Source organism: Dermacentor silvarum, chromosome 1, assembly GCF_013339745.2.
Source record: "Dermacentor silvarum isolate Dsil-2018 chromosome 1, BIME_Dsil_1.4, whole genome shotgun sequence".
NCBI lineage: Eukaryota > Metazoa > Arthropoda > Arachnida > Ixodida > Ixodidae > Dermacentor > Dermacentor silvarum.
The window spans coordinates 17360865-17384931 of record NC_051154.1 but is presented as its reverse complement, the minus strand read 5'-3'; the positions used below and the strand labels follow the sequence as shown (position 1 = coordinate 17384931).

The following is a 24067-nucleotide window of genomic DNA, read 5'->3' as shown; positions in this document are numbered from 1 at the left end:
CTGTCATTTTGTTGTTTCCCACTTACAAGAAACAGTTTAAGAAGTAGGCTGAAAGTGCAGCATTTTGCCTCCTGGTTGTAAAATATCCACTCTAAGCCGAATAATAGAAGCCATGGCATTTCCATTAATCTTATTTTCTTGCTGAACCAGTTTCTTTTTTTTTTTTCTTTTTTTTGATGGAGTGAGCACTTGTGCGAGGCAGGTGCTGACCTTGCATGGAAAAAACCTGGCTGAAGGTGCTACCTGCACTCGAACTGGTGGAAAACTGAGCACACGTGATTAAATTGGTCAACCTCCATGCAGCGAATTTTTGCGTTGAATTTCACGTGACCAAAAATCCAGCGCAAAGCGCCGCCGCGAATTCGTCACACCACACTCCATGCAACGAAGAGCGGGCGAAACGCTGCTGACCATGCGGTCGACGCAGCCCGCGAGGCGTCATTGTGGCCAGACGAGCTAGGCTATGAAAGCGACATTGGCGAATGAAAGCAGAAGGCAAAAATGCGCCTAAACCAATGTTTTTACACATAAAATAAGGCAACTTACCTGAAAAAATGCGTACATAAGTGTTCGCTGTTAGCCGGAACCTATTTTCGGTATTTCGCCGATACTATCCCTTGTCTGTGAACCTTTGTTTACGGCTCGTTCCGCTCGGCAGCTTCCGCCTGCGAGCCTGCCGTGCCATTGACGAAACACGGAAAGCTGTTATGTGACAACGGACATGGCAATCGTCCGTCGAAACCGTCTCCTCCAGTTGAAAAAGAAGTTGTTGCTTTAAAAAAAACAAAAGCAAGAAGAGAAGGAGCGATGCAGCGATAGTGGCCATAGTTGTCACTGCAAATTGTAGTCAACTGACTTTTCCAGAGAAAAAGATCCCGACAAACCCGGCACGCACCACCTGACGGTCACCCCTGTCGTTGCGCCGTAATTGTCGCCACGTGGAAGAGGTTTAGCCCCCCGCGAGGTGACACACAGGTGGCACCGATTTTGACTATTGTCATTCTGCTGCGTCGCGAGAGCTGCGCAAAGGGTATACAAAAAGCACGCGCTGAAATGGGGGGTCCCGTATGTAGCTTGCGAGAAGGCTCTCTTTTGTCTCTTATAGTAGCGAGCCGCCCATATGCTGCACCTATGCGATGCTTCAGCTCGCGTTTTTCTCGGATGTGCCAGTGACCTACACCCTGCAAACGTCAATCAAACGTCTTTCCAAATCACGGCGGTACGCAAGGCATCATGTTGAGGGTATGCAGGGGCAGAGCATCTCAGGAAGCGAAGCCTCTAACTACATAGAGTAATAAAAACAAGCAGTGACCACATGTTATTTACTAGAATATTGAGGCAGAACAACGAATAAGGAGGAGAAACAGCGCTGGAAACCAAGCGTTTGAAGTGAAGGTAGGAAATAGCCCAACAGTAGCCAAGTGTCAACAACCAAAACTCCCGCCTACGGGCGACCGATGGAAGCCAACTTCTGCGCTGTGGTCCGATTGGTCCACACTCTCCGCCGTGCACGACGACTTCCGGCGGCGGCGGTTCGCTGGGCAGCGAATATCTGTAGGGAGCATAGAGTTTCTCATTATATTACCTACAGGTAAATCTGGTGCTGCTGCGCTGTGGTATGCTTGGGAATGCCGGTATATTGTGACTTCGGATTGGCATCGTTCTCGGAGAGCCAGGGGCGGAATCTTATAACGGTTCCTATTGCGAACCGGTTCGCTTCGCCGCTTACGTCACTAAATAGGCCACTCCCAAGCCGTAGGTGGAAGACGGGGAGGACGCGACCAATAAACGAGAGGGCGCCGCCTCTGAAGTGTATGTCATCATATGACTAGTTAATTGAGGAATTGCAGACTGTTTCTTCTTGCTCAGTAAATATGAACTATTGTTTAAATATTGTCCTGAAAGTTCTCAAGTATCGTTGCATATTGACATATTCCTTTATTGTACATTAGGCAATATAATATTACCATTTGTTTAACTGTTCGTCGCCAGGTGGTAATCCACGCATAAATTGTAACCACTCGAATCAAAGGAAATAGCCACATCACCATAAGTTGTGCAGAAATTTTGAAAGTTGGTTCTTTATTCTATGATGGTCGTCGCATAGCCATCGGATGGTTCTCTTTGACAGACGATAATGACGGCGAAACTCCTCATTTGTCAGCTCTGAAAACGCGTCTAGCACCTTCAGCCACTGACGGGTCCGGGTGAGCAACCCGAGGCAAAGAATGAGGGACGCCGCCATGTTTTCATGTGTATGTAGTTGTACCTGATAATCAAAGCGCGCGCGCACTGTCCGCCAGTCTCCGAAGCGGCACGGCCGGCTCGCGTGGCCAAGGTCGCAAGCAAACAGCCAAACCACAGCAACGGAACCCAAAGCGGTCTACCTCTTCGCCGGTTCCACTCGTGGCCGACGACGGGTTCGCTTTGAAAATGATTGACAGATGCGTGACGTCTTCAAAATTTGCGGTACCGCTCCGCTGTCTCTGACGGCGGCTGACGCAACCACAATTCTGACCAATCACGTGAGGGCAAGCGAACGGTTCGCATTTGGAACCGTTATAAGATTCCGCCCCAGGAAGCCTTGAAGACGCACCTGGCTGGCACCTTTCCGTCTTTCACAATGATTGATTTCCTGCTGAAACAGCCCGTAAAAAGCTGTTTTAGCTTTATTAATACACAAAACATGTTTTGTTTAATTTTGGGGATTTATTATTGGATGTACAATTTATGAAATGTAAAAAGTATCAGCTGGCCACTTAAGTTGGAAGACAGACAAGATTCTCGCTCGCTTTGAAACAACTTGTCGTCTCTTCTTGCTTTTCTTCGGTTGATTCTGCATTGTAGGTGGGTAAACTTTATTTAGAGATGTAATATGGGTGAATGAAAGCCTTTTATGTAGATTTTATTTTAAGAACGCATTATTTGTGTAGCCATATCCACGTTTTAGATGAAGCCTCGTACAACACCAGCCAACACAAGCCTTGCAGACACATATCCCATCATTCCCATGACGGCACAGCGCCCTTTAAGAAACTCGCATAGACGGTGGCGCCAGATTACTCTCTAGGTGTTAGAGTGAGAAACTCAATGGGAGGGAGTGGATCGGTGGCGAACAGCCAGTTTTTTGACATCGGGCGGCGGGTGATCGTCGCCAAGCGGCCTCCGCTGAAAGTTTGTCGCTTTTGCGCTCCATGGAGGTTGGCCTTAACTGCTTGTTTTGTGGCATTAGTCTGCACCACCTTTCTAGTATCTCAGTTGACAAAAGTGATCGCCCCTTCCCAAACACTACAAGTTAAAAAAAACCAACGTTTCTGTAGTACTATTCTGCAGGGTCAATCCGCTAGAGAACGAACATGCATGTCTGCTTGGCATCTTTATTTTGTCGGTCTTTTTTTATACGTTATGAAGGCATATTCATACTGCACAGAATGAAAATTCTATTCCCAAAAAACGTTCCCAGTACACCAAAAATATATTTGAAAGTGGTGGTGCGGGCATCCTCTACTGCTTACTGCAATAATTTCTGACTTCATGATAGAATTCAATGCAATTTAACTAAAAAGGTTGTGTCAAAAACCTTTTCTGCTCGTTTTAGTATGTCTAAATGTAAATAACTTCGATGCGCTTTTGTATGCTGTCCGCAAAAAAAGAAAAAAAAAAAGAAGTAAATTATGAACACAGCCCAAATGATAAGATTTGTAACTTTGATGCATCTTTATGCTTGAAAGAATGTTTCATTTGCAACATTCCTGCAAAAGATTGTATCCTACAAAAATACAAGATAACAAAAAAAAAAAAAAACTAAATGAACAAGTTTTTCCAGAAAGCTCGTTTTCAAAAACTACAATAAAAAATACTCCGGTCCCAATTTTAAAAAACGATTTGGGTAGAAGTCCGTTTATGTCAGGCAAAACATGGGTGCAATATTATGTTTATTCCATTTGCTTTATTCACAACATTTAACGGGCCAAAGTGGTGGATGTTGAGCGTGCTGGCTTTAGTACCCCCAAGGACTTGTTCCGGTTTGTGAACACGTACTCCCTTTCCATCAGAAGAAAGCAAAAAACGAAAATAAGGGTTGCCACAAATGAAGGAAGGTTTACCTTGGTTTTTTATTGTGGCAAGAACAGTGAACGTGTTTTCTACTTTGTTTCATGAGACGCAGTGCAAGAGAGAACAAACTCGACACTTGTGGTGCTCGAACAAACTTATTGTGTGTCCTTTGCAGTTACTTTTTTAATCGCCATCAGCTGACTAGTGGCAGTTCTTGCAACAGATAGAACATGTCCGCTTGACTGATTGTGGGCACACATCCACACATGCCATGACTGAATTCCTGGCACACACGGCACTGACTTCTACTCTACTGACTTCTGCTGATGATGCTCCTCGATGGCTGCAGCAGGCGTATGAAGCAGGGCTGCATTCTTGAGGTTGCCGCTAAGTTGGGAGACCATCTCCTGTGCTGATTGAATGGAGGTGGCGCTTCCAGAGCTCATATTGTGCAGAGAAGCTTGGTGCTTAACGAGTCCACTCACACCATCATAGGTGTTCTCATAGGCGTTCTACCATCATAGGTAGCGAAAGGCAGACAACTCACAAACATGTACTTGGCGCGGCACAACTCATACAGTTGGTACTTATATTTCAAATGGCTCGCTGCACCATCACTCACGTTGGTGACATGGCAGTAGATGGGTGGAATAATTTGTGCGCCGTTTTTCTGCCACGGCTTTCTGATGACGGCGAGGTCGCACAATGAGCGAAGCAATGCTCTCGCATTAAAAATTTCAAGCAGACATGCATGCTCGATCTCTCGTGGAATCACCCTGCAGAATTCACGCGGCATTGTTTCCAGCATAATGGCAGTGGCGTGAGATTTGTGTGAAAAAGACAGATGGTCCTTGGTGCAATATCATCCTGATCTACCGCTCGTGCGACAAAATCAGATGTGTCTTTACCCGCCGGCAACCTCATTCGTGAGGGGCCCTAGGACTCCCGAAAGTGGACTTAAAGAAAATTACTTTTGCGTTAACGTTGGCATCTACGAAAAAGGAAGCAAAGGGTAGTCGTTTAATTGTCGGTACTTTTCTGTTGTCCAGAGGAAGACCTGCATGAGGGATGCGGCTCGGATGAACTCTGTCCTCGTGGCTGCACGTGTGTCGGCCATGCAGTCCACTGCTCAAGACAGCGGCTGCGCCAACTGCCCAAGCACCTGCAGCCAACCACCGTCGAACTGTACGTCCTCCATTGTTTACAGCGAAATTTAAAGTTAGATTGGTAAATTACACTTCTAGAATACCACAAATGTGCCAGTATTACCTTGAGTGGAGACTTGGTAAACCAGAAGATGCAAGAACTAAAGATGGGCTTGTAATTCCCACGCTATATAGCTCTTCGCGATGTCATGAGATTTTGACAAGGTGTGCTGGATTAGTGAATAGTTTATCAATATAAACACCCGTTCCAATTCCACTGCAGGCCTTCTCTCAGTGCCACCACTCAATTAAGTTCCAGCTGTCTCAGGAAGCGGAATCATTCCTGAATATAATTTCAACTACGGAGTTGAAATTCCACAACATGTTCTGACAGTAGCTGCAAACTGAAAAGCCTGCTGGAAAGCGACAAAATATATTTGGTCAAATTTTTTAGTCCTAGATGTGGTGTACGCACAGTTATGAATGAAGCATGAAATGCACACTGTGCACATTAGCTATACTTAACTTAGGCTCTGGCACAGTGTTGCTGGTCTGGTAGAGTCCTGAATCTGATTAGAAACTCTGAAGTAGCTGCTCCAATGATAAGGAAATGTGAGTGTCACCTGAGGTGCACCAAAGAAGGAGGAGGTTCTGGTAAACATTGGAAATGGGGGTCATAATGGCAGCTTAGTATCACATCGCAATGAGAAAGGCGGCAATAAGCATCATTAAGGTTGCCGTGCTTTAAGAAGCATTTCATGCTTATGCCTACTTCCTATATGGAATGAACATTTTTTCCCCCTGAACCTTAGTGGCAACTTAGCAAAACAGGAAGCAATTTACCCAAGATTTTTTTATTATTTCTGTGTTAAAAGTGGTTAAGGCATGGGAAAAAGAAATTCTGTTTCCTATGCTGATCGCTTGCTTTCTTGAGAATTCTATTTACATACAGCTTGAAGCCTGGCCTCTTTTAAGTACCAATTTTGTTAGCTGTGGATGTGCATAACTTTGTATCGCTCTCATTTTCTCTGTGGATTTTCCCGCATATTTTCGTTACATGCATACGTCTTTGGCCAGGTACCTCGACGTGAACGACATAACAGAGATACCGAAGGAGCTGAACCTGCTGAAGGATGTCACAAGAATGTAAGATGAACAGCTCTGTTTTTCTGAGAAAGCCTGTGGGCAAACTAACTACTACATTATTGTGGAATGCCTTTAACACATACTGTGTGCTGTAGTAAGAAAACCTGTCTCGTATAGATCAATGAAAACTGGCATTGAGCTTTTGAAAGTCATCCCGTGAATGAAATTAGAACATTCAGAAACATGAATGGTTACCGTATTTTCCGGTCTATAAGTCGCACCTTTGTATAAAATGCACCCCCCCTCAAAACGGCAGTTTTTCCGGAAAAAACGTATATAAGTTGCACTGGTGTATAAGACTCACCTGTTCGTTTGGTAAGCGATTAAAAAAAAAAATTACAGTGACGTTGCAGTCCGTGAACGCGGGTCACGCGCAAGCGTAAGGGTGCCATATATTTCCTATATAATTGCAATAGTGATGATGCAGACACTCCAGGCACATTTCTGCCGTCGTGGTTGCTGCGATGATCCGTGCATCTCGATGTATTGCGATTAAATTCCAAGGGCAATAACATCGTCCCCGCACTGCCGTATGCTGTATGTGCGAGTGAACATATGCGACGGTGAACCGAATCGCGCATAAGGGAGGAAAGCGGGAAGGCAGCGTGGGAGAAGGGGGTGGGGGCTTGTACTCTGGTAGCAACTGCGTTGTTTGCGCTGCGGCGCGTGCCGTATCTTGGCAGCGATCTGCAAATGCGATGGCTTCGGGGTAGGTCGACTCGCGGTCGGCCTGCTGCCGCTTGCGTTGCTGCTCCGTCCTTCTCGCACGGCGCTCGGGAACTCGATCAAGAAAAACCCGGTACCTCGATAGCGTGCACGGAACCCGTAGCAATTAAGTCAACCAGCATGCTTTGCGTGGCCATAACATATCTAATCCGATTTTGACGGCCGTTTTTTTGGGGGGGAAAAAAAACGTATGTAATATGCACGTTCGAAAAATTCAGAAAAAAAATACGTCTTATACACCAAAAAATACGGTAAATATCTAGCTGATGTATGTGGGCAGAAATTTTCAGTACATGGTATGGAAAAATGTGACGCAAAAATTGCACAAAATAAATAACAAAAAATTGGGTGCAGTCCTTTACCATTCGTGCATAGTGCTTGCAAGGCTGTACTGCTAGTATGGCGCACACTTGCATTTTGAAATAAAATTGTGTTGTGCAGCACTTTAACTGCTTCGACCACTCGATCTCACCCGCCTTCTCTGTTGGCTGCGTCTCAGTGAAAAGCACACACCTGCACATATCTACCCTGGCGGGGCTAGGCTACATCAATGACCCCCCTCGCCCACCACTGTGCTGGAGACATGGAGGCACCCTATACACGATGACTCACTCGTGGCCTCTCGTCTCACTGATATGTCAGAGCAAGCAGTGCTAAACATCTGAATCAAAGATGCTCTTGCAGTGAATTTCTTTGCAACCTTTAGACAAAGCGACTGGATCTGATTGTGGAAGGGGGCACTTTGGTGTGCGGTTGCTGCTGCACCAATTCAGGTGCACTGTGGAAATGGCCATTAAATGTTGCTGCCTGGTGATGCACCTCTATTTGAGATGCTGGTGTGCAGGTAGTTACTTAGTATTGCGCTCTTTTCCTGCTTCACACAGAGAGAGAAAAAACAATAATGAAAAACTGAAAAAAAAAAATTTTTCGATTGTCACGTCATTAACCTTTTCAGTAAACAGCACGAACCTTCTTGTTGAGAAATTTACATGAATCTCAAGCCATTGAACATTGATTATTGAAACGTAATGACATTTGTACAAGTTTTGCTTGACATCTATTGCATGAATTTTGATGATGTGTGTTGCATTTGAAAAAATAAAAAAATAAAAAATTATATCCTGGCAGCTAGAAGTAGATTTTTCATTTGTTGTATCTGTACTTCTACCAAAACTCTTGATGATCGGGGAGAACTTTAAGAAAATGAAGAGAAGCTTGATGCTTACAATTCTGTAAGTGAGCAATATTTGATGAATGACATTATAATTCTGTGAACTGCATCTAGTGCAATATTTAAAATAGTCAAAATTCTTTAATTATATGCTGCTCTGAAAATAACAGAAATTTGTTAGGATTTTTAACAACTCACGTGAACAGCGTAACGACTTGAGATAAACTTTCAACTAATGCATCATATTTGTCTGCTTTAAAAATAAAACACATACAGTGTCCGGAATTGTGATGTCTATTTTTGGTTCAGAGTGGTGGAGCTGTAAACTTTCTCCTTAACATTTTTTTTTTAATTTGTCGATTTTTGGCTGTTCTTGTTTTAAAAAGTCGGTGCTTATTTATGCTTCCAACAGTCAATAGAATTTAGCTTTCTCTCTTGACTACAACAAATTCAAATCATTTAGGTTCAGCAGTTTCCTGATAAGGGCATTTGTGCATTTTACATGTTTGTATAATTGGCCACCTTAAACGATACTTACACAATATTTTCAAGTCTTCATTTTTTTCCCCTTTGAATGAAAGTCCTATACATTGTTTTCACGGACGTCACAACCGGGCCGTATGGGATAGGTGACCGCCATTGCGGAGAACTACTGCCGTGGCGCCGGCCTTTGCTGCGTGTGCCGGGTGCAATACTTTCGCGTTGTGCGTGTTCTAATACGGCACAGCGTCGCAATGCCGATGCGTGCCATGATCGGCTGCAGTGCGAAAAGCAAGTCTGTCGCACAGAAAATGAAGATGGAGCCAGGAACCGGGCTGAACTGCTTGCCGAAAGTGATAACTCGACAATGCGAGCGCACGAAAGTGTTGTCGGAGGACCGTCTCTGGCTCGCTTGCATAAACAGGAAAGATGTAAATAACCTACTTTTTACGCCTACATTTAACCAGAGTTACAGAAGGCCGTATTTAGGTAAGCACATAGTGAAATGAGGCATGTTGCGTCGTACACAATGCCTGGCAGCGTCGAGCATTTGGAGCAGTGAGCAGCGCACGGTGCTGTAATGACAGCTAATGAACGAGTTCATGCAAATGGGTACCGCGTTAACCGCGTTATTCCAGCGGTACGGATTTACAAACATACTTTTTAAATCTTCGTAACCTTACCTCGCTCAATACGATGACGTGCTTGGAGGGCTGCATTGCTGTCATGCCGCTTACCCGGCCACTTGTGAAGTAGTTGTGAGCCTCAAGAGACTTGTATGATTTCATTTCAGTAAGCCATACGTGGTTCGTCGACAGCACCAAATAATTTACGTCAGCATGCGTCGTAAGCGGTAGCAAGTCGACGTCCGTCGTCGTGTCGGTCCCGCCGCACAACGTGTACGGATCAACACTGTCGCACATGTTGATATTTGCTTCGTAGCGAGCACGCGTCGGGCCCACCAGCTCGGCAAAATATGATGGGCAGAATTCCTTCCGCCTGGCAGTCGCCGTCATTGAACACGCGATAATTCGCAAATCGCAAAATCAACGCCGAAAGACTGCACAGACGGTGCTCAAACATTCGTGCGCATCGGTAATTGTAGTACTCCAACATGGTGGACGACCGCTAGCAGACGGCGCTGTGACGTCACGTGAAAACTATGACTGCTGCGCCAATTGCACCATTTTGATACAAACGCACATTCCTGCGCCAGGATGCGCCAAACACAGAAAGTTTACCAAAATTGTGCCACGCTGCACCAGAACGGCTACGGCATGTGTGCTCCAGAAGTGGCCGTGAACAGCAAGCCAATTCGTTCTCTGAAAAAGAGTGCAGCCTTTCATATTCCGCACACCGCGCGATGGCGCCTCCGGCAGTTTCTCGTCATTTTGACGCTTGTAACACTGAACTTTCGGTGCTTCCGGCAAGTGGCCGGCGCGCGCGCGGCCTCTCCCGGCTGTTGTTGCTGCTGTCAGGATGACCAGGGCCTCTGTATTTAGTGTGTACTTGAATACGATTGAGTGGGCCGAGTGGCGTGGCACACCCTAGCTGAGGCGCAAAACGACAAAAAGTAGGCTGAGGGCGCCGCGAGCGAACTATGGAGGCGCGCGCTGCAGCAGGTTCAGCTGGCGGGCGTCTCTGTCCCCCGCGCCGGTAAACAACAAACCTATTCCAACCTGTTTTTAAACCCATATGGGTCAGGCCTGAGCCATTTTGACCCATCAAGAAGGGCTAATGGTGGATTTGGAATAAAAAGTTGCAGTTTTGCCTGAAAGGCGAAGTATCGATTGTGATAGCAAATTAGCAGACAGCTGTACGAAGTAAGGATGTTAGTTTTATCGGCAGTATAAGCATGTAAAAATTCGGTAACTACATTAACAAGCAAACGTGACCATATCTCACTCGATGACTGCGGGAACTCGCTGTCGAAACGCTGGGGTAAGGAAGCGCAGCAATAGCAGCGACCGAATTGGCCTTCGTGCTGCATTGTTTCAACGTGAACTAAGCGACGAAAACACGACGCACATGAAGCTATCAGCACTCTATCGCAGATCGCTTTCAAGATAGGGTTCGCACGGTCGCGCCATACCCAGCAGCCGCCGGGGCCCCTCCCTCGGTGCCTTGCGCGCGACGGAAGACGGCGCACTTTCTCCCTGCTGTCCTCCATTGCACGCGCGATATTGAGCCGCCATCGTCGACTCACCGTCACATGCTTTCACTCACATATACAGCATACGGCGTGGTGACCAAGTTATCGCCCATGGACTTCATACGTAACATCACGGCAATGCCGATGGAAGAAATACGTCTGGAGTGTCCATTTAATTGCTATCACAATAAAAGCAGATTGGAATAGTTTTACGTTATACCACCCCAGGGTTGATTGCGGCTCTCTGGGTTTACGGTGACATATGGTGACCCAGACATTGTTACAGCGTCGATTGGACCGCCTGATTTGAGAACATTTTCCGCTATCATAAGCGTCGGTGCGGGATTATATAGTTCAATTGTAGTGCCACCAATGTTTTCGGCTTTACTAGCAAGCATGCGCCGTGCCACCGTTTGACCCACTCTTCCGTATTCTAGTACGCTTTAGCTACAAAGTGCGCTTCTATTACCCACTTCGTGTTGGTTTATTCTGTGTTTCGTTGTGGTTTCGAAGTGTTTGGCACGGAATATTGGCAAGGAAAGCGTATCATCTGCCAGTCATATCTGACACTCGGAACACACACATGGTGCGATAGTGCCAGCCGGAACAGGGACTTTAGCCGGAACAAGATTGTAGCGCTACGGTGGCGCCGACTGAAAGCAGCGACAGCCAAAGCATATGGGAGGTGGACCCATATCCTCGCACTAGCACTGAATGGGCCAAAAGCTACGCTTTCCGTGGTTCGCTGTTTCTTTTCATTGCGATAGTACAGTTTGCGCTGTCATCATTACTGTGCCATCACCTTTTCTCGTTTTCAAATCAAATAGAAGCAGAGCAGAAACGAAAATTTTGCAGGATAGGGGGCACACCATCGCACAGCCCGATCAAACCGGATGTGCCCGCCTGTCAATGGTGATGACGGGACGGCGCGCACTATACCTTCAGTTACGCTTCGGCCACGCACTCCGCTGTTCACGTTTCTTTCCATCGCGATAGTACATCTGTTTCTTCTTCCTCATTACAACATTGAGTAACACGAGAACAAGGTAAGAGCAGGAGCCTCACCGTGTTCTTGTGTTACTCATCGTCTTGAATCGCCATCTCCTGCATTCCCCTTGTTTTCCCTGGATTACAATATTAATAACAAATGCTTCATTAGCATGTACGAATGTGCAGAAACAGTATTTACTGTCTTGCAAAACTACTGTTAGCGTGTTAACCAATATATATATATTATTGTTACAATAATTAATAATGAAAAACTGGTCCAGAAATTGTCAGTTTCCGAGCACGTTACTGAAAGATTAAATCACTGGGAGGACAGGCTGATTTAAAAAGCAAGGTTCATCGACGCTTTCTGCAACACCGTGATATGCCTTGTAGAAGCTTCACATGCGCGATCTGTCTGCAGTGTGCATCCCAAGTGAAGTCCACTGCGCCACGTCTACAACAGTCACCGCGGCTTCACTTAATTACTGTGTTTCACGCCGCTTCTGTTCATTGTTGTTGAAAGTCGCCGGCCAAGGTCGGCCGCGAGCACGAAGGCGCGGCGGCGCCGCTCTGCCTAGACAGAACAGCGTCTACTACCATCGTTTGCAGTCTCCAGTATTTCGTAGGCGCGCGCACGTTTGCACTCGCCATCTGACGCTTCTGGAACAGGCGCCTGAACCCAATGCTACCTGAAAACCTGAAGCCCATTGCTACCCACAATTAAGTGAAAACCAAATATTATTTTACGCTGTACACTCGCCGATAAGAACGCTTCCAGAAAAATATGCGTGCGTCCCTTAATTGCAATCGGTGCTCTGTGTCAGTCTTGTCGAGATTACCTGCACCGATTAGAAATTCTTAAGCTCCATAGAGCCTGGTACACTTATTTTTGTGGGCAAGGCCGGCAGACAGCCTTTACAAGCTATTAAAAACATAAACAATGTTTTAAAGCCACAAAAATTGTGATAATAACCGACATTTTATAGCACAGCGAAAGCTTGCGATGACCATCTTTGAGCCCATAAAAGCCCTTTCGCCACCTGGCGACTGCTGTAGAAACTCGAGAAGTGCGGTGATGCGCTTGCGGCACTCATTTGGCCACCTTTCCTATTCTACCACCTTGGGCTCGACATTAGCTGACCTCGAAGACTTTCTTCAAGGAAATTGCTGAACTGGTGCGTTTCCGCTAGCTTAAGCTCGATGACGAATTCTCCAATTGTTTCATTCTGGTCTTGATCCCTGTGGTGGAACCTGTATCGTTCCGTGACGATGGACCTCCATGGTGCATAATGTTCACACAGTACTTATATCAGCATACTTGCAGTCGCCAGGACTTTTAGGCAGCAGAAGGCTGCGTAGGGTCATGTAGGCTTTCTTACCTAGGACTGTCAAGAACATTTGCACCTTCTTTGGCTCATTGATGTTAGCGCTTGCTCAGACCCCGCATCTTTCGATGTAGACTTGGATACTGTTCAGTCAGAACTCGGCAAGTCTTCCAATTGGTGTTATAACGATGTTGTGATCCACTGATGTTGCTATGAGGTCTTGTCATGATGGATCCATGGTGGATCAGTCCAATTTCACCACAGTTCAGATCTTGATAGCACTCGTCTTGAGATCTCATCCTCATCGCCAAGACTGTTGTGTATTGAGAACACAAGATCAGAGGGCGGAAGAGAAGCATTTGTTGAGACGCTCATGGTTACACAGCCCCGAGCAGACTACCCGTGCAAAGCGAGCTCCTCGAGGGAAAGAGGGCCACTACATCTCTCTTTGTGTGAGCGATGTGCTCAGGAATACACTGGGGCCATATTCTGAAACGTTCCACTTCGGCGAAATTTCTTTTTCGCTTTCAGGCGCGCGATGATTGGCTGTTTTAGCAAAATTGGATGAGCTGATTGGCTGGTTGAGTCTGACGTCATTAAATTTTGCTCAACCAGCCAATCAGCGAAAAAGCAAAAAAAGAAATTTCGCAGAAGTGGAACGTTTCAGAATACGGCCCCTGGGAACATAAAAAAATGTGCCTGGGCTGACACGTTCATGCTGAATGCGTGCTATCGCTCTTCATGTTGCAGAGAGTCTTATTGGACGCTGGTGTGCGCTGCATTTGAGCACCCGGAACACACCATTGGTGTCCTCTAAACAAGTGTAATTGGAGCTGTGCTTGAGCGGCATTAGCAAATCAATGCCTAACGGTGCTATCTCAGTTCATCAAGGTGCTAGGCTTGTGTGAATATTCAATATTTTCGAATATTCGATCAAATATTATGCTATTCGTATTCACTTTGGCTCGAATTTCAGTATTCAATGTATTCGAAACCAATGAATACAGTCAACGACCGATTTTCCGGATTCCTGATCTTTCGAACGCATTTGTGGCACCGCCGCATAGTCAATTTATAAGAACGTCTGAAATTTTGGATGCAAAAACCATTCGCCGTTCGATTTTCCAGACTTTTTGCCATTACCGCAGGTTCGAAACGACGTTATCAAAGCTACCACCGCCGCCATTTTGATTATCTCGCTGCCTCGAACAGGTCCATACAATGGCCACATCATATTAAAAACAGTCAGCATTCGCGGGGGCACGAATCTTCCACGCCATATCGTCGGCCAGCTGCTGTTCCCCACCACTTCAGCAGTACTGATGGAGAAATTTTCCCTAAAGGTGATTTTACGGTCACACCTCCAGGCGAAATTCGAAATTCACATTAACCTGAATGTTACTGTTAAACTAAAAAAAACAAAATGTTGTCTGTGCATTTGCAGAACGAAATCCGTTAAGCTAGCATGTAGATAAAAAGCATCAAGCTGAATTTGCATAATACAGCATAAATTACCGTCGTCACCCTCAAGGTTGCGCTTCAAAGCATTATGACGATGCACGACGGGTGAATGAAAAACGCTCGCGTGGCCTCAACCACCACAGAATTTTAAGTAGACTGAAGCACAGCAGTGAGCAAGAGCCAGTAAAAAAATTTTCTGTGCAGCTTGAGTTGTAAGGAACGTTGAACTTGCATTTTTGGATGAAAATATATGAATAATGGCACTTTGAAAAGTAAACTGATGCCAGAGATGAACCTGTTTCCTCTTTTTTTGCAAGCAAAGGACCAACATTTATTTGAGTTGTCAAGATCTGGCTTTTATGTCAAGGTTTTGTCCAAAGCCCACAACCATTCAAAATATTCGCTTCAAAATTATTCGACATTAATTGCTATTCACTTCAACTTTGCTTCGAACCAAAAATTGATTTTTGCACAAGCTTAAAGGCACCAAGTAGGAGCATGAGCAATAATTTATTTAGTGAATTATAATGGCATTCATTAATTTCTACCACTTTTGCTTTGTCTGCTAATGTTTGTGTACGAGGTGTTGGCATCATAGGTGGTCCAGCTACTTCTTTTTGCTTAGCCAAAAAATACATAGCAAACATATGAGACGGGAAGACAGTGCGTGGGGTATTAGAAGGCTAACAGTGTAGCCAATATTCGAGTTGACATTAAGAGGTAAAAATAGAGCTGGGCAGGCCATGTAATGCATAGGGCAGATAACCAGTGGTTACAGGGAAAAGGAAGCGCAGTTGAGGACGGCAAAGAATTAGATGGTGTGATGGAATAAGGAAATTTGCAGGCACAACTTGAAATCAACTGTCGCAAGATTGGGGTAATTGATGACTGCTGGGAAAGACCTTTCTCCTGCAATGGACATAAAAATAGGCTGATGATGATGATGACATAGCAAACATAGGCCTACTCAAAATAATAATAATAAATGTAAATTCAAATGCGCCTACATTGAAGGCGTGTTCTCTAGCTCTCTGCATAATGTGCCGAGTGAATGTTGATCCTATGTGTCCTACTTTTTCTCTCAGAGACCTCAGCAACAACCAGATATCGATTCTGCCAAACAACATCTTCTCCAACCTATCCAAGCTTTCAACACTGTAAGTCCTTCCTCAAGATATCTTTCTTCAGCTTATTCATGGTTATGATGTCTTCATTTCTCCCTTGCTGTTAACCATCCACATTTTATTGAAGGTGTCCTCACACTCTCTTGTCATTTTTGTCCAGCATCCTTAGTTACAACAAACTCCAGTGCATCCAAGTTGACAGCTTCTCTGGCCTAAAGTCCCTGCGAATTTTGTAAGTGCTGCTGTTTTATGCGTCATTGCTTTCCAGTAAAAAAAAGAAAAGGTTATTTCTGTCCCTGAAGTTTGCTACAAAATATATTTTCGTTCCACTTAGTTTTGTGCGGCACTATGCGAGAGAAGCTTTTGTTTTGAGGACCTAATTGGAATGCTAATGTCTTGCACATCGGGAACAGATGTCTCAAAACTGGTGATAATCTCAGGATTTCTAAATGTACATGCATTCATTACTGCCAAGAAGTAATTATGTGCCCGGAAGTATAATTAAATGAAGAAATAAATTCTGGGGCAAGATTGATCATCTAATTGATTTTTCATTCAGTTAATTTCTTTTCAAATACTCATCCCGAAGATAAAGAATTGCATCATCTGCCACCACCAATACCTATCCACAAATAGTTGTAATGCACATGACTTGCTGCTTCTTGACTTAGTCTTGTCCTTCCCTAGAGTGATAATTCAGTGGAGTGTGGTTCGTCAGAATGGCATCTAATAGACCAATGTGCACCCAGGGTTATTGTAAGGACCAGAGAGGCGATGAAGGGTCTGAATAATGCTCCCTTGTTCGTGAGGATGTGCACCAGACTGTCAAACAGCGCTCAACCAAAGCAAGATCACCGGGCCAGCTGCTAAGGTAGCTGCATGTAATTAAAACATGTCGTGCTGGTAGCCACTAGTTAGCAGGCATTGATTGACGGCACTGTTCACGAATACGCTGTCACTTTCTGTGGACAGTGGCTGTGTCTCGCCGTTCTCCTTCGCAGTGCATTCTCTCCTGTCCTGAGCTTTTTTCTGGCCGTGCAGGTCACTACATGGCAACGACGTGTCGATGATACCAGAGGGCACCTTTCGGGACCTGCAGTCTATCACGCACATGTGAGTGCTGGCAAGAAACCGTTGACTTGTAAGGTCTGATGCCCAGGTGGCATTGACGTGTAGGCAACTTGCAACAGCCTGTGGGAAGGAAACTAGTTCTTGTGTCCATATATTAATCCTCTGTTTCATTGCTCGAGTTGTACAACTTGTGTCATTAGGTCCAAGCTGTAACTAAGCAGAAATTACTCATTGACCTCGTGATGTCATCGCCCTCGAATGTCATACATATTCTTCACACTTTACAAGCATGAAGAAATGAGCTGGAAAATATGGTGAAACAAAAATGTACCGTATACATCAATTACTGCAGCAAGCACTCTCAAATATAATGCACTCTTTTTAAAGATTGAAAATTACTGTAGAGCAAATATGTGGGCAAATTTACACATGAAAGGATTATTTCGAGTTTTCAAAGAGCTACAAGAGAACTACTTGGAGTACCAAATTGAGAAGTCTCACAAATAGAGTGCGGACTTTGTTGAACATATTGGCAAAATTTCAGTCGTCATAGGATAAATGAGAGTGCTGCTAGAGATCATCGTCTGTATGAATGAATTGGCCTCGGGGCTTGCGCAGAGACTAAAACACTTGCCGTAAGGAAACAATGGGGACATATATTGATTGAAAATTTGTAGAAATAAAATACATGCTTTGACGAACATGCCGGCAAAATTTCAGAGCCGTCGAGACATTACAGTAGAGGGGAGGGGAGGTGAAACTAAAAATCTGCTGCTGGAATCAAAATAATGGCCTTTCAGGTAGTGGAATCATTTTGGCATTTTTAATCTAAGAGAATGTGTAGGGATTGAGCTGAAATTTGGCACATATGGAGTTCACAACCTCTACGCGGTAAAGCATGCATTTGAAGTCTGTTTCGAGGTTTGGAAACAGATTTCGGAGCATTAGTTGCAAGAGGGTGACTTTCAAGTTCACTGATGCCACGTGAACAGTTGCAATGAATCACATGCCTCTCCTGCATCAGAGGAACCGCAGCAATGACCTCAGCGCCGAAAATGATGTCAGCATTTGGGAAAGTATGCAAGCGACAATGGGGCTACCACCATGCGCCCCAGAAATGGGACAGTGGCTTAGGCAGAAAATTTTGTGCCCAGCAAAACCACCACGAGAGAACTACTGTATCAGGTTGAAACTTTGTAGGAGTAGGGTGTGTACTGCTGGCAGAATTCAAAAGTTGTAAGTTAACTTTTACTGCAGGAGTTTACAACTTTACTGAAATTTGGTAATGATTCTTCAAGGTCACACAAGTCTACCTTTCCTATGGGCTTTTGGAGACCCTAGTGCAGGGGTTCTCGGGTACGTTCATCCCAGGGAACCCTGCTAAGCTCCATAAAGTGCCAAGGAACCCCCCCCGATTTAACCGAATTATCGAGGGCATCAAGAAAACAAACAAATGCTGCACTACGTCAACACGCTTTTATTTACTCAATGAATCATCAAATCTTGTTTCTATTTAGCACAAGACCAGTGCGGAAGCTGAAATTCTCTTCATCTCATGACTGATTAGCGCTAGCAGCGGCGAAGGCCTCGCGACATCCTTCGCGGCGTGCATTTTCATCTGAGACGCGCTTTGCACCAACGGGCGCACATCCCGATTATTTTTTCGCCACTCAGCTGCTCGCCAACAAATTGTCCATCCATCGCGATGTAGCCGGTGCTTTTTATCTTCAACAGCTTTGCACTGAGTAAAAGCGAAACTACTGCTTGCCGCAACCGCTGTCGACGAAACCGCGGCCGCTATCGACGCGATCATAGACGGCGACCTTGCGGTTCAGAAGGCAGGCGGCTGACAGACGCACCAAGTCAAAACGAAGCTACCTTTCACAGCAAGAAGTGCGGACGAAACTGCGGTCGCTATCGACGCTGCCATGGGAGGCGACTACGCAGTTGTGAAGGCACGCAGCTGACGCGCGCATCGAGTGAAAATGAAACTATATGCCGCAACCGCTGCGGACGAAACTGCGGTGGTTATCGACGCGATCAGAGATAGCGACTACGCACTTACGGAGGCACGCGACTAGCCGCGAACGCGGTGTTACGCGTGGCGATAAACGCAAGAATAGAGGCTTTAAAGGCACAATTAGGCACGAAGCGCTTCGGCGTTGCTGTCAGTCACTTGCCGCGTACGATTGCCGCTGCGGACCACGGTGCAAGCTGAGGACCACGGCGATGCGGACTGCGCCGCTTCGTTTCGGTTGGACGCTACGCCGTTCTTGCTCTTCTGCGGCGCGCATTTGCGGTGCTCCGCGTTTTTTTTTTTTTTTTTCTCCAACGTATAGGTCAGTGCGCACGCTATCGGCACCTACCCTATCTACAAATAGGAGAAAGGCGCATGGTGGTAAGTTACGGCCTCCGAGATTCAAGAGCGAAAGCTTAGGCGCGCTGCCCGTTCTCAGAGGTTGGGTGGCTACAAGCTGCTTGCGTATTTATTGCGCAGTTCGCGCGTTGCTGTTACGCACTGTGATGTGCTTTTTGACACTCGGGCACCATAACTCGGGCATGAGTAATGGAGGTTCTTTGGATCAAGCGCACCTCATGTTCGCCGTTTTAGACACTTGTCGAGAGCGGGACCAGGGAAAATTTATCAGTGGTTCGCGGAACCCCGAGCAGGGGCCTGCGGAACCCGTAGGTTCCGCGGAACCCACTTTGAGAACCCATGCCCTAGTGAAAACATATGAAAGGGAGCAACTCCAACATGTCATGTTTCCAACAGGTTGCATGACAGGGTTGCCGACAGCATGTTTCTTGTGTGTTGGTGGATGATGTTTGTTGTTTCCCCAGATCCCTGACTGGCACGATGTTTGGCATGACGCAGAGCCCTTGGTGCAAACCCACTCTACTGCGACTGCAGCCTTCGCTGGCTCTCTGACTGGATCAAGAAGGACTACATTGAACCAGGAATTGCACGCTGCTCCGAGCCTGCAACCATGAAGGACAAGCTGGTGCTCACAGCGCCCTCGAACCACTTTGTGTGCGCCGGTGAGTATGCACAGCCTTCCCCATTGCGCAACTTCCATCAGTTGCATTACTTTCTTGAGCTAAGATGGTCATTGTATCGTTGCTGTCTATAGTCACATATTTAGTAAGCTCTTCTACTTCAGGCAAGCTCCATTTTTTGGGTATTAACACTTTAAACAGTTTACAACGCATTGTGAATTTTCTTTCAACATATGCACCATAAACCTTTTAGTATTGCCAAACAACCATGAATATGTGGCCTATATACAGTATAGACCACTTATAACGTAACCGCTTATAGTGCAGGACCGGATATAGTACGGTCTTTTCAGACTCCCGTTAATTTTCCCATAGTACTCCATGTATACGCATACCCCTTACAGTGCAGCCGCGCGAGACGAAATACCGGTTATAATGCGGCTTCCACGGGAAAATCTCGCCGACAAGGGCGGTAGCGAGCACGCCTCTCAATGAGGTGTGCCCACCGATGGGAGAGGAGACCAACGAGGGCGATGTGGAGGAGGAGCATGAGACGTGGAGCATGAGTCCAAGGGCGATGAAATCGTCGCCGCGTGCTGTATGTGCGAGTGAAAAGCGCGTGGGCGACACGCGCCTTCACACGCTTCGCTGCGGCACCAAATGCGTATCTTGCAACCGGGCGCAAGGGGAACTGGCGACGCAATCTCCCACACAAAAGGAGCAAAGCGGGAAGGCCGCACAAGGAGGGAGGGATGGGGGGGGGGGGGGGCTTCTACTTTACCAACAAATGCGTTCGCGCCTGTGCCGGCTGTTGGTGTCGTCGCGCGTACCGTATCTTGAAAGCCATCTCCACACGGCTCTGACCTTTGTATCCACTGTGCTTACGCCACTCAGTTTCCGTTGAAGCGATAGAGCGATAGACCGCATGCACCTTCTCTCGCTGCAGCGGCCGCGTTTTGACAGTGGTTGTCTGTGGTCATCGAGTCTATTCATGTTTGCTTGTGCCCTTGACACCATGCTCGTTAATTCAGATAGTAAGCGAATGTGTCACGTTTATGCAGCTGATAAAACTATCATCCCTACTCCTTATAGCTCTCTACCAATTTTCTATCACAATTGATGCTTCGCCTTTCGGGCGAAACTGAGACATTTTTTTTAATTATTACTTTGCTTCATGTGAAGATCGTGGGTACTTGGACATTAACCTTTCAACGTTCGTAAATTTAAACGGATGCAAAACTCCCAGTCGCACGCTTCGATTCTCGGATACGCGCGGCTGCTTGGTCTACATGTTTTGCATATGTGCAGGACTTGAAGATCGCTGTTTTGGTTACAGTGCGGTACCGCTTATAGTGCAGATATTCACGACTCCGGCGACTTACCTTATAAGCGGTCTACACTGTAGTAGAAATGCTAGGTCTAGACTCTAGGGAAAAAGCAAAAATAAAGGAAAGAAAAAAAGTTCTAGTGTTTCATTTTGGGCACAAAAAGAAATCGGGGGATGAAGCCCTCATGTTACACGTTAATTACACTTAACTGAGATGTGTGCTTAACATGGATATGTTGGCTCGATCTGTGCTTTCCTGGTACATGTTGTCATTATGTTATTTTTTTATGCCTCTACTCATAACTACATTACTACTCCATTACCACTCCGTAGTATATCAAACAAGACTATAGGTTCACAGGAGAATAAAGAAGGAAAGTGGTCGAACAGGGAATGCCTCCAGCCCGAAGCATCCTCTGTTCAACCACTTCATAATACATCATCATCACCAGCCTATATTTATGTCCACTGCAGGATGAAGGCCTCTCCCTGCGATCTCCAATTACCCCTGTCTTGCGCTAGCTGATTCCAACTTGCGCCTACAGATTTCCTAACTTCATCATCCCACCTAGTTTTCTGCCATTCTCGACTGCGCTTCCCTTCTCTTGGTATCCATTCTATTTAACTCTAATGGCCCACCGGTTATCCATCCTACACATTACATGGCCTGCCCAGCTCCATTTTTTCCGCTTAATGTCAACTAGAATATCAATTATCCCTGTTTGCTCTCTGATCCACACCGCTCTCTTCCTGTATCTTAACGTTAGTCCTAACATTTTACGTTCCATCGTTCTTTGTGCAGTCCTTAACTTGTTCTCGACCTTTTTTGTTAACCTCCAAGTTTCTGCCCCGTATGTTAGCACCGGTAGAATGCAATGATTGTACACTTTTCTTTTCAGCGACAGTGGTAAACTCCCAGTCAGCATTTGGCAATGCCTGCTGTATGCACTCCAACTCAATTTTATTCTTCTGTAAATTTCTTTCTAATGATCAGGGTCACCTGTGAGTAATTGACCTAGATAAACGTACTCCTTTACAGACTCTGGAGGCTGACTGGCAAACCCACTAAGAGGCAGTGACCTTTTTTCACAGCTGTCTCATTTTATAATCACCGACACTCAGCACTACGCACAGCGCATTGCTCGGGCAGCAGGGTACTTTTTTTGTTGTTGTTGATGATGATGATGATCTATATAGCTTTCCCCCTTTGAACCAGGGCAGTGATAGTCACCTAGTCTGCTTGAGCTAATCAGGTTTTATTACATCTGTTGCAGTCTAGCGTTTTGCCTATCTCTACTTCATATTTTTACTCTTCATTAAAACCTTTATCTCTATATCGTATATTTTAGGTTTCCTATGCCTGTAATGATCGGCCCAGCTCCATCTCTTCCCTGCTTTTCATTTTTTCTACCAATACTCTAAATGTATCTTACATATCTCGACCACTGACCTGTTAACGTTCCTATCAGCTTTAAATATGAGTGCTTCTGGAAGGGGGATATTCCCTATGGGGGGCCCTGGCTGGGTGAATATCTTGGCATATTCCATTACAATGTGCTCAGTTGTCCCCAAATTTTTTCTGCTGCAAATACACACCTCATCCTGTCAAATATTTGCTCTGGTATGCTTTTGTCCTCAGAGAGCCAGCTTGGGCCTAAAATAGCCAAGCACTGGTTCTTGTGTTGTTTTACAAGTTCTTTTTGACAAGACAATGTGACAGCAGCAACGATGGCATGATATTGACAGAATTACGACGATGAATCGACCATGATACCATAAACATGATGGCATGACAATGATGGTATCACAAGAATGGAATGACAATGACTGCATGACTATGATGGATAGATGACAACATCATGATGACTGCATAACGATGACGGAAGGACGACATTGGATTGACGACGATTGTATATAATGATGACGGCATGACGACAACAGAATGATGATGACAGCATGACAAGACGGCAATGACGACAGTGGAATCACAATGACGGAATGTCGCAATGGCGTGACGACGATGGTGTGCTTGTGTTGGAGCTTATGTCTATGTACATCACCCGCTGCCCCTCCTCGCTACGCACTATCTCTAGGACTAGCCGATCGTGCAAGACAGCAGCCAGTAACCAGGGCCCACAACGTGAAGGCAAAGAAATTTTCGCTTTAAGAAGTCTGTGGTCCCTTACATGGCGGAGGTAGTAGCATTAGTCCAGAGCACATCCAGTCTGGGAAGGCGAGCATAAAGTCTAGCCCCACAATACCCAGACCGCGGTTGTCCAAACCTTGGCAGCTGCCCTTTAACTTGGAGATCTATGGTAGCTGCACAGAGCAACCCAGTTGTGTTGTAGTGATCGAGTGCAGATACCGGCGGTATTCTGGACACGTTCCTATCATGTTCATGGCAAGCCATCTATGGCAGCTACCTTGCTATGGTTGGTACTTGTTCTGGCCGGTTCTGTAAACACGCACTGTCAGACATTTTTCTTTCCATGTTATGAGGAGGTACATCCAAGCATGGAAAGCAGTTGCAGGGCCCCACTTCCACAGTAAGCTGTATGGTTTTATCCATTAAATTAAGATGTTTTGCTAATTGGTAGATTGTCTCCTGACATAATGTGAGCACTGGAGCTGCATGCTGAATAAAATGTTTAGATTGATTAATATTCATCCTTTTTCAATTATTTATTTCATTGGTTTTATTAATTATGTACAGTGTAGACCGCTTATAATGTAAGTTGCCGGAATCGTGAATATCTGCACTATAAACGGTACCGCACTATAACCAAAACAACGATTTTCAAGCCCTGTACGTATGCAAAACATGTAAACCAAGCATGTAGACATGCTTTGTACTATCGCGTGCACATCGCGATTACGTTTTCGTCAGTGAGCTGGC

At 45.6% G+C, this 24067-nt stretch overlaps 1 protein-coding gene across 3 annotated transcripts in view; it reads left to right on the top strand.

Annotated features, from left to right (window-relative positions):
- LOC119457450 (protein slit) overlaps positions 1–24067 on the top strand; it is a 287783-nt gene that overhangs the window by 238597 nt on the left and 25119 nt on the right. For all 3 annotated transcript variants that reach the window (XM_037719017.2, XM_049665112.1, XM_049665113.1), the window contains 6 exons: positions 5106–5241; positions 6279–6347; positions 15738–15809; positions 15937–16008; positions 16818–16889; positions 19723–19886. In XM_037719017.2, coding sequence (XP_037574945.1) covers positions 5106–5241; positions 6279–6347; positions 15738–15809; positions 15937–16008; positions 16818–16889; positions 19723–19886 — 585 coding nt within the window. The remainder of the gene's footprint in view (positions 1–5105; positions 5242–6278; positions 6348–15737; positions 15810–15936; positions 16009–16817; positions 16890–19722; positions 19887–24067) is intronic.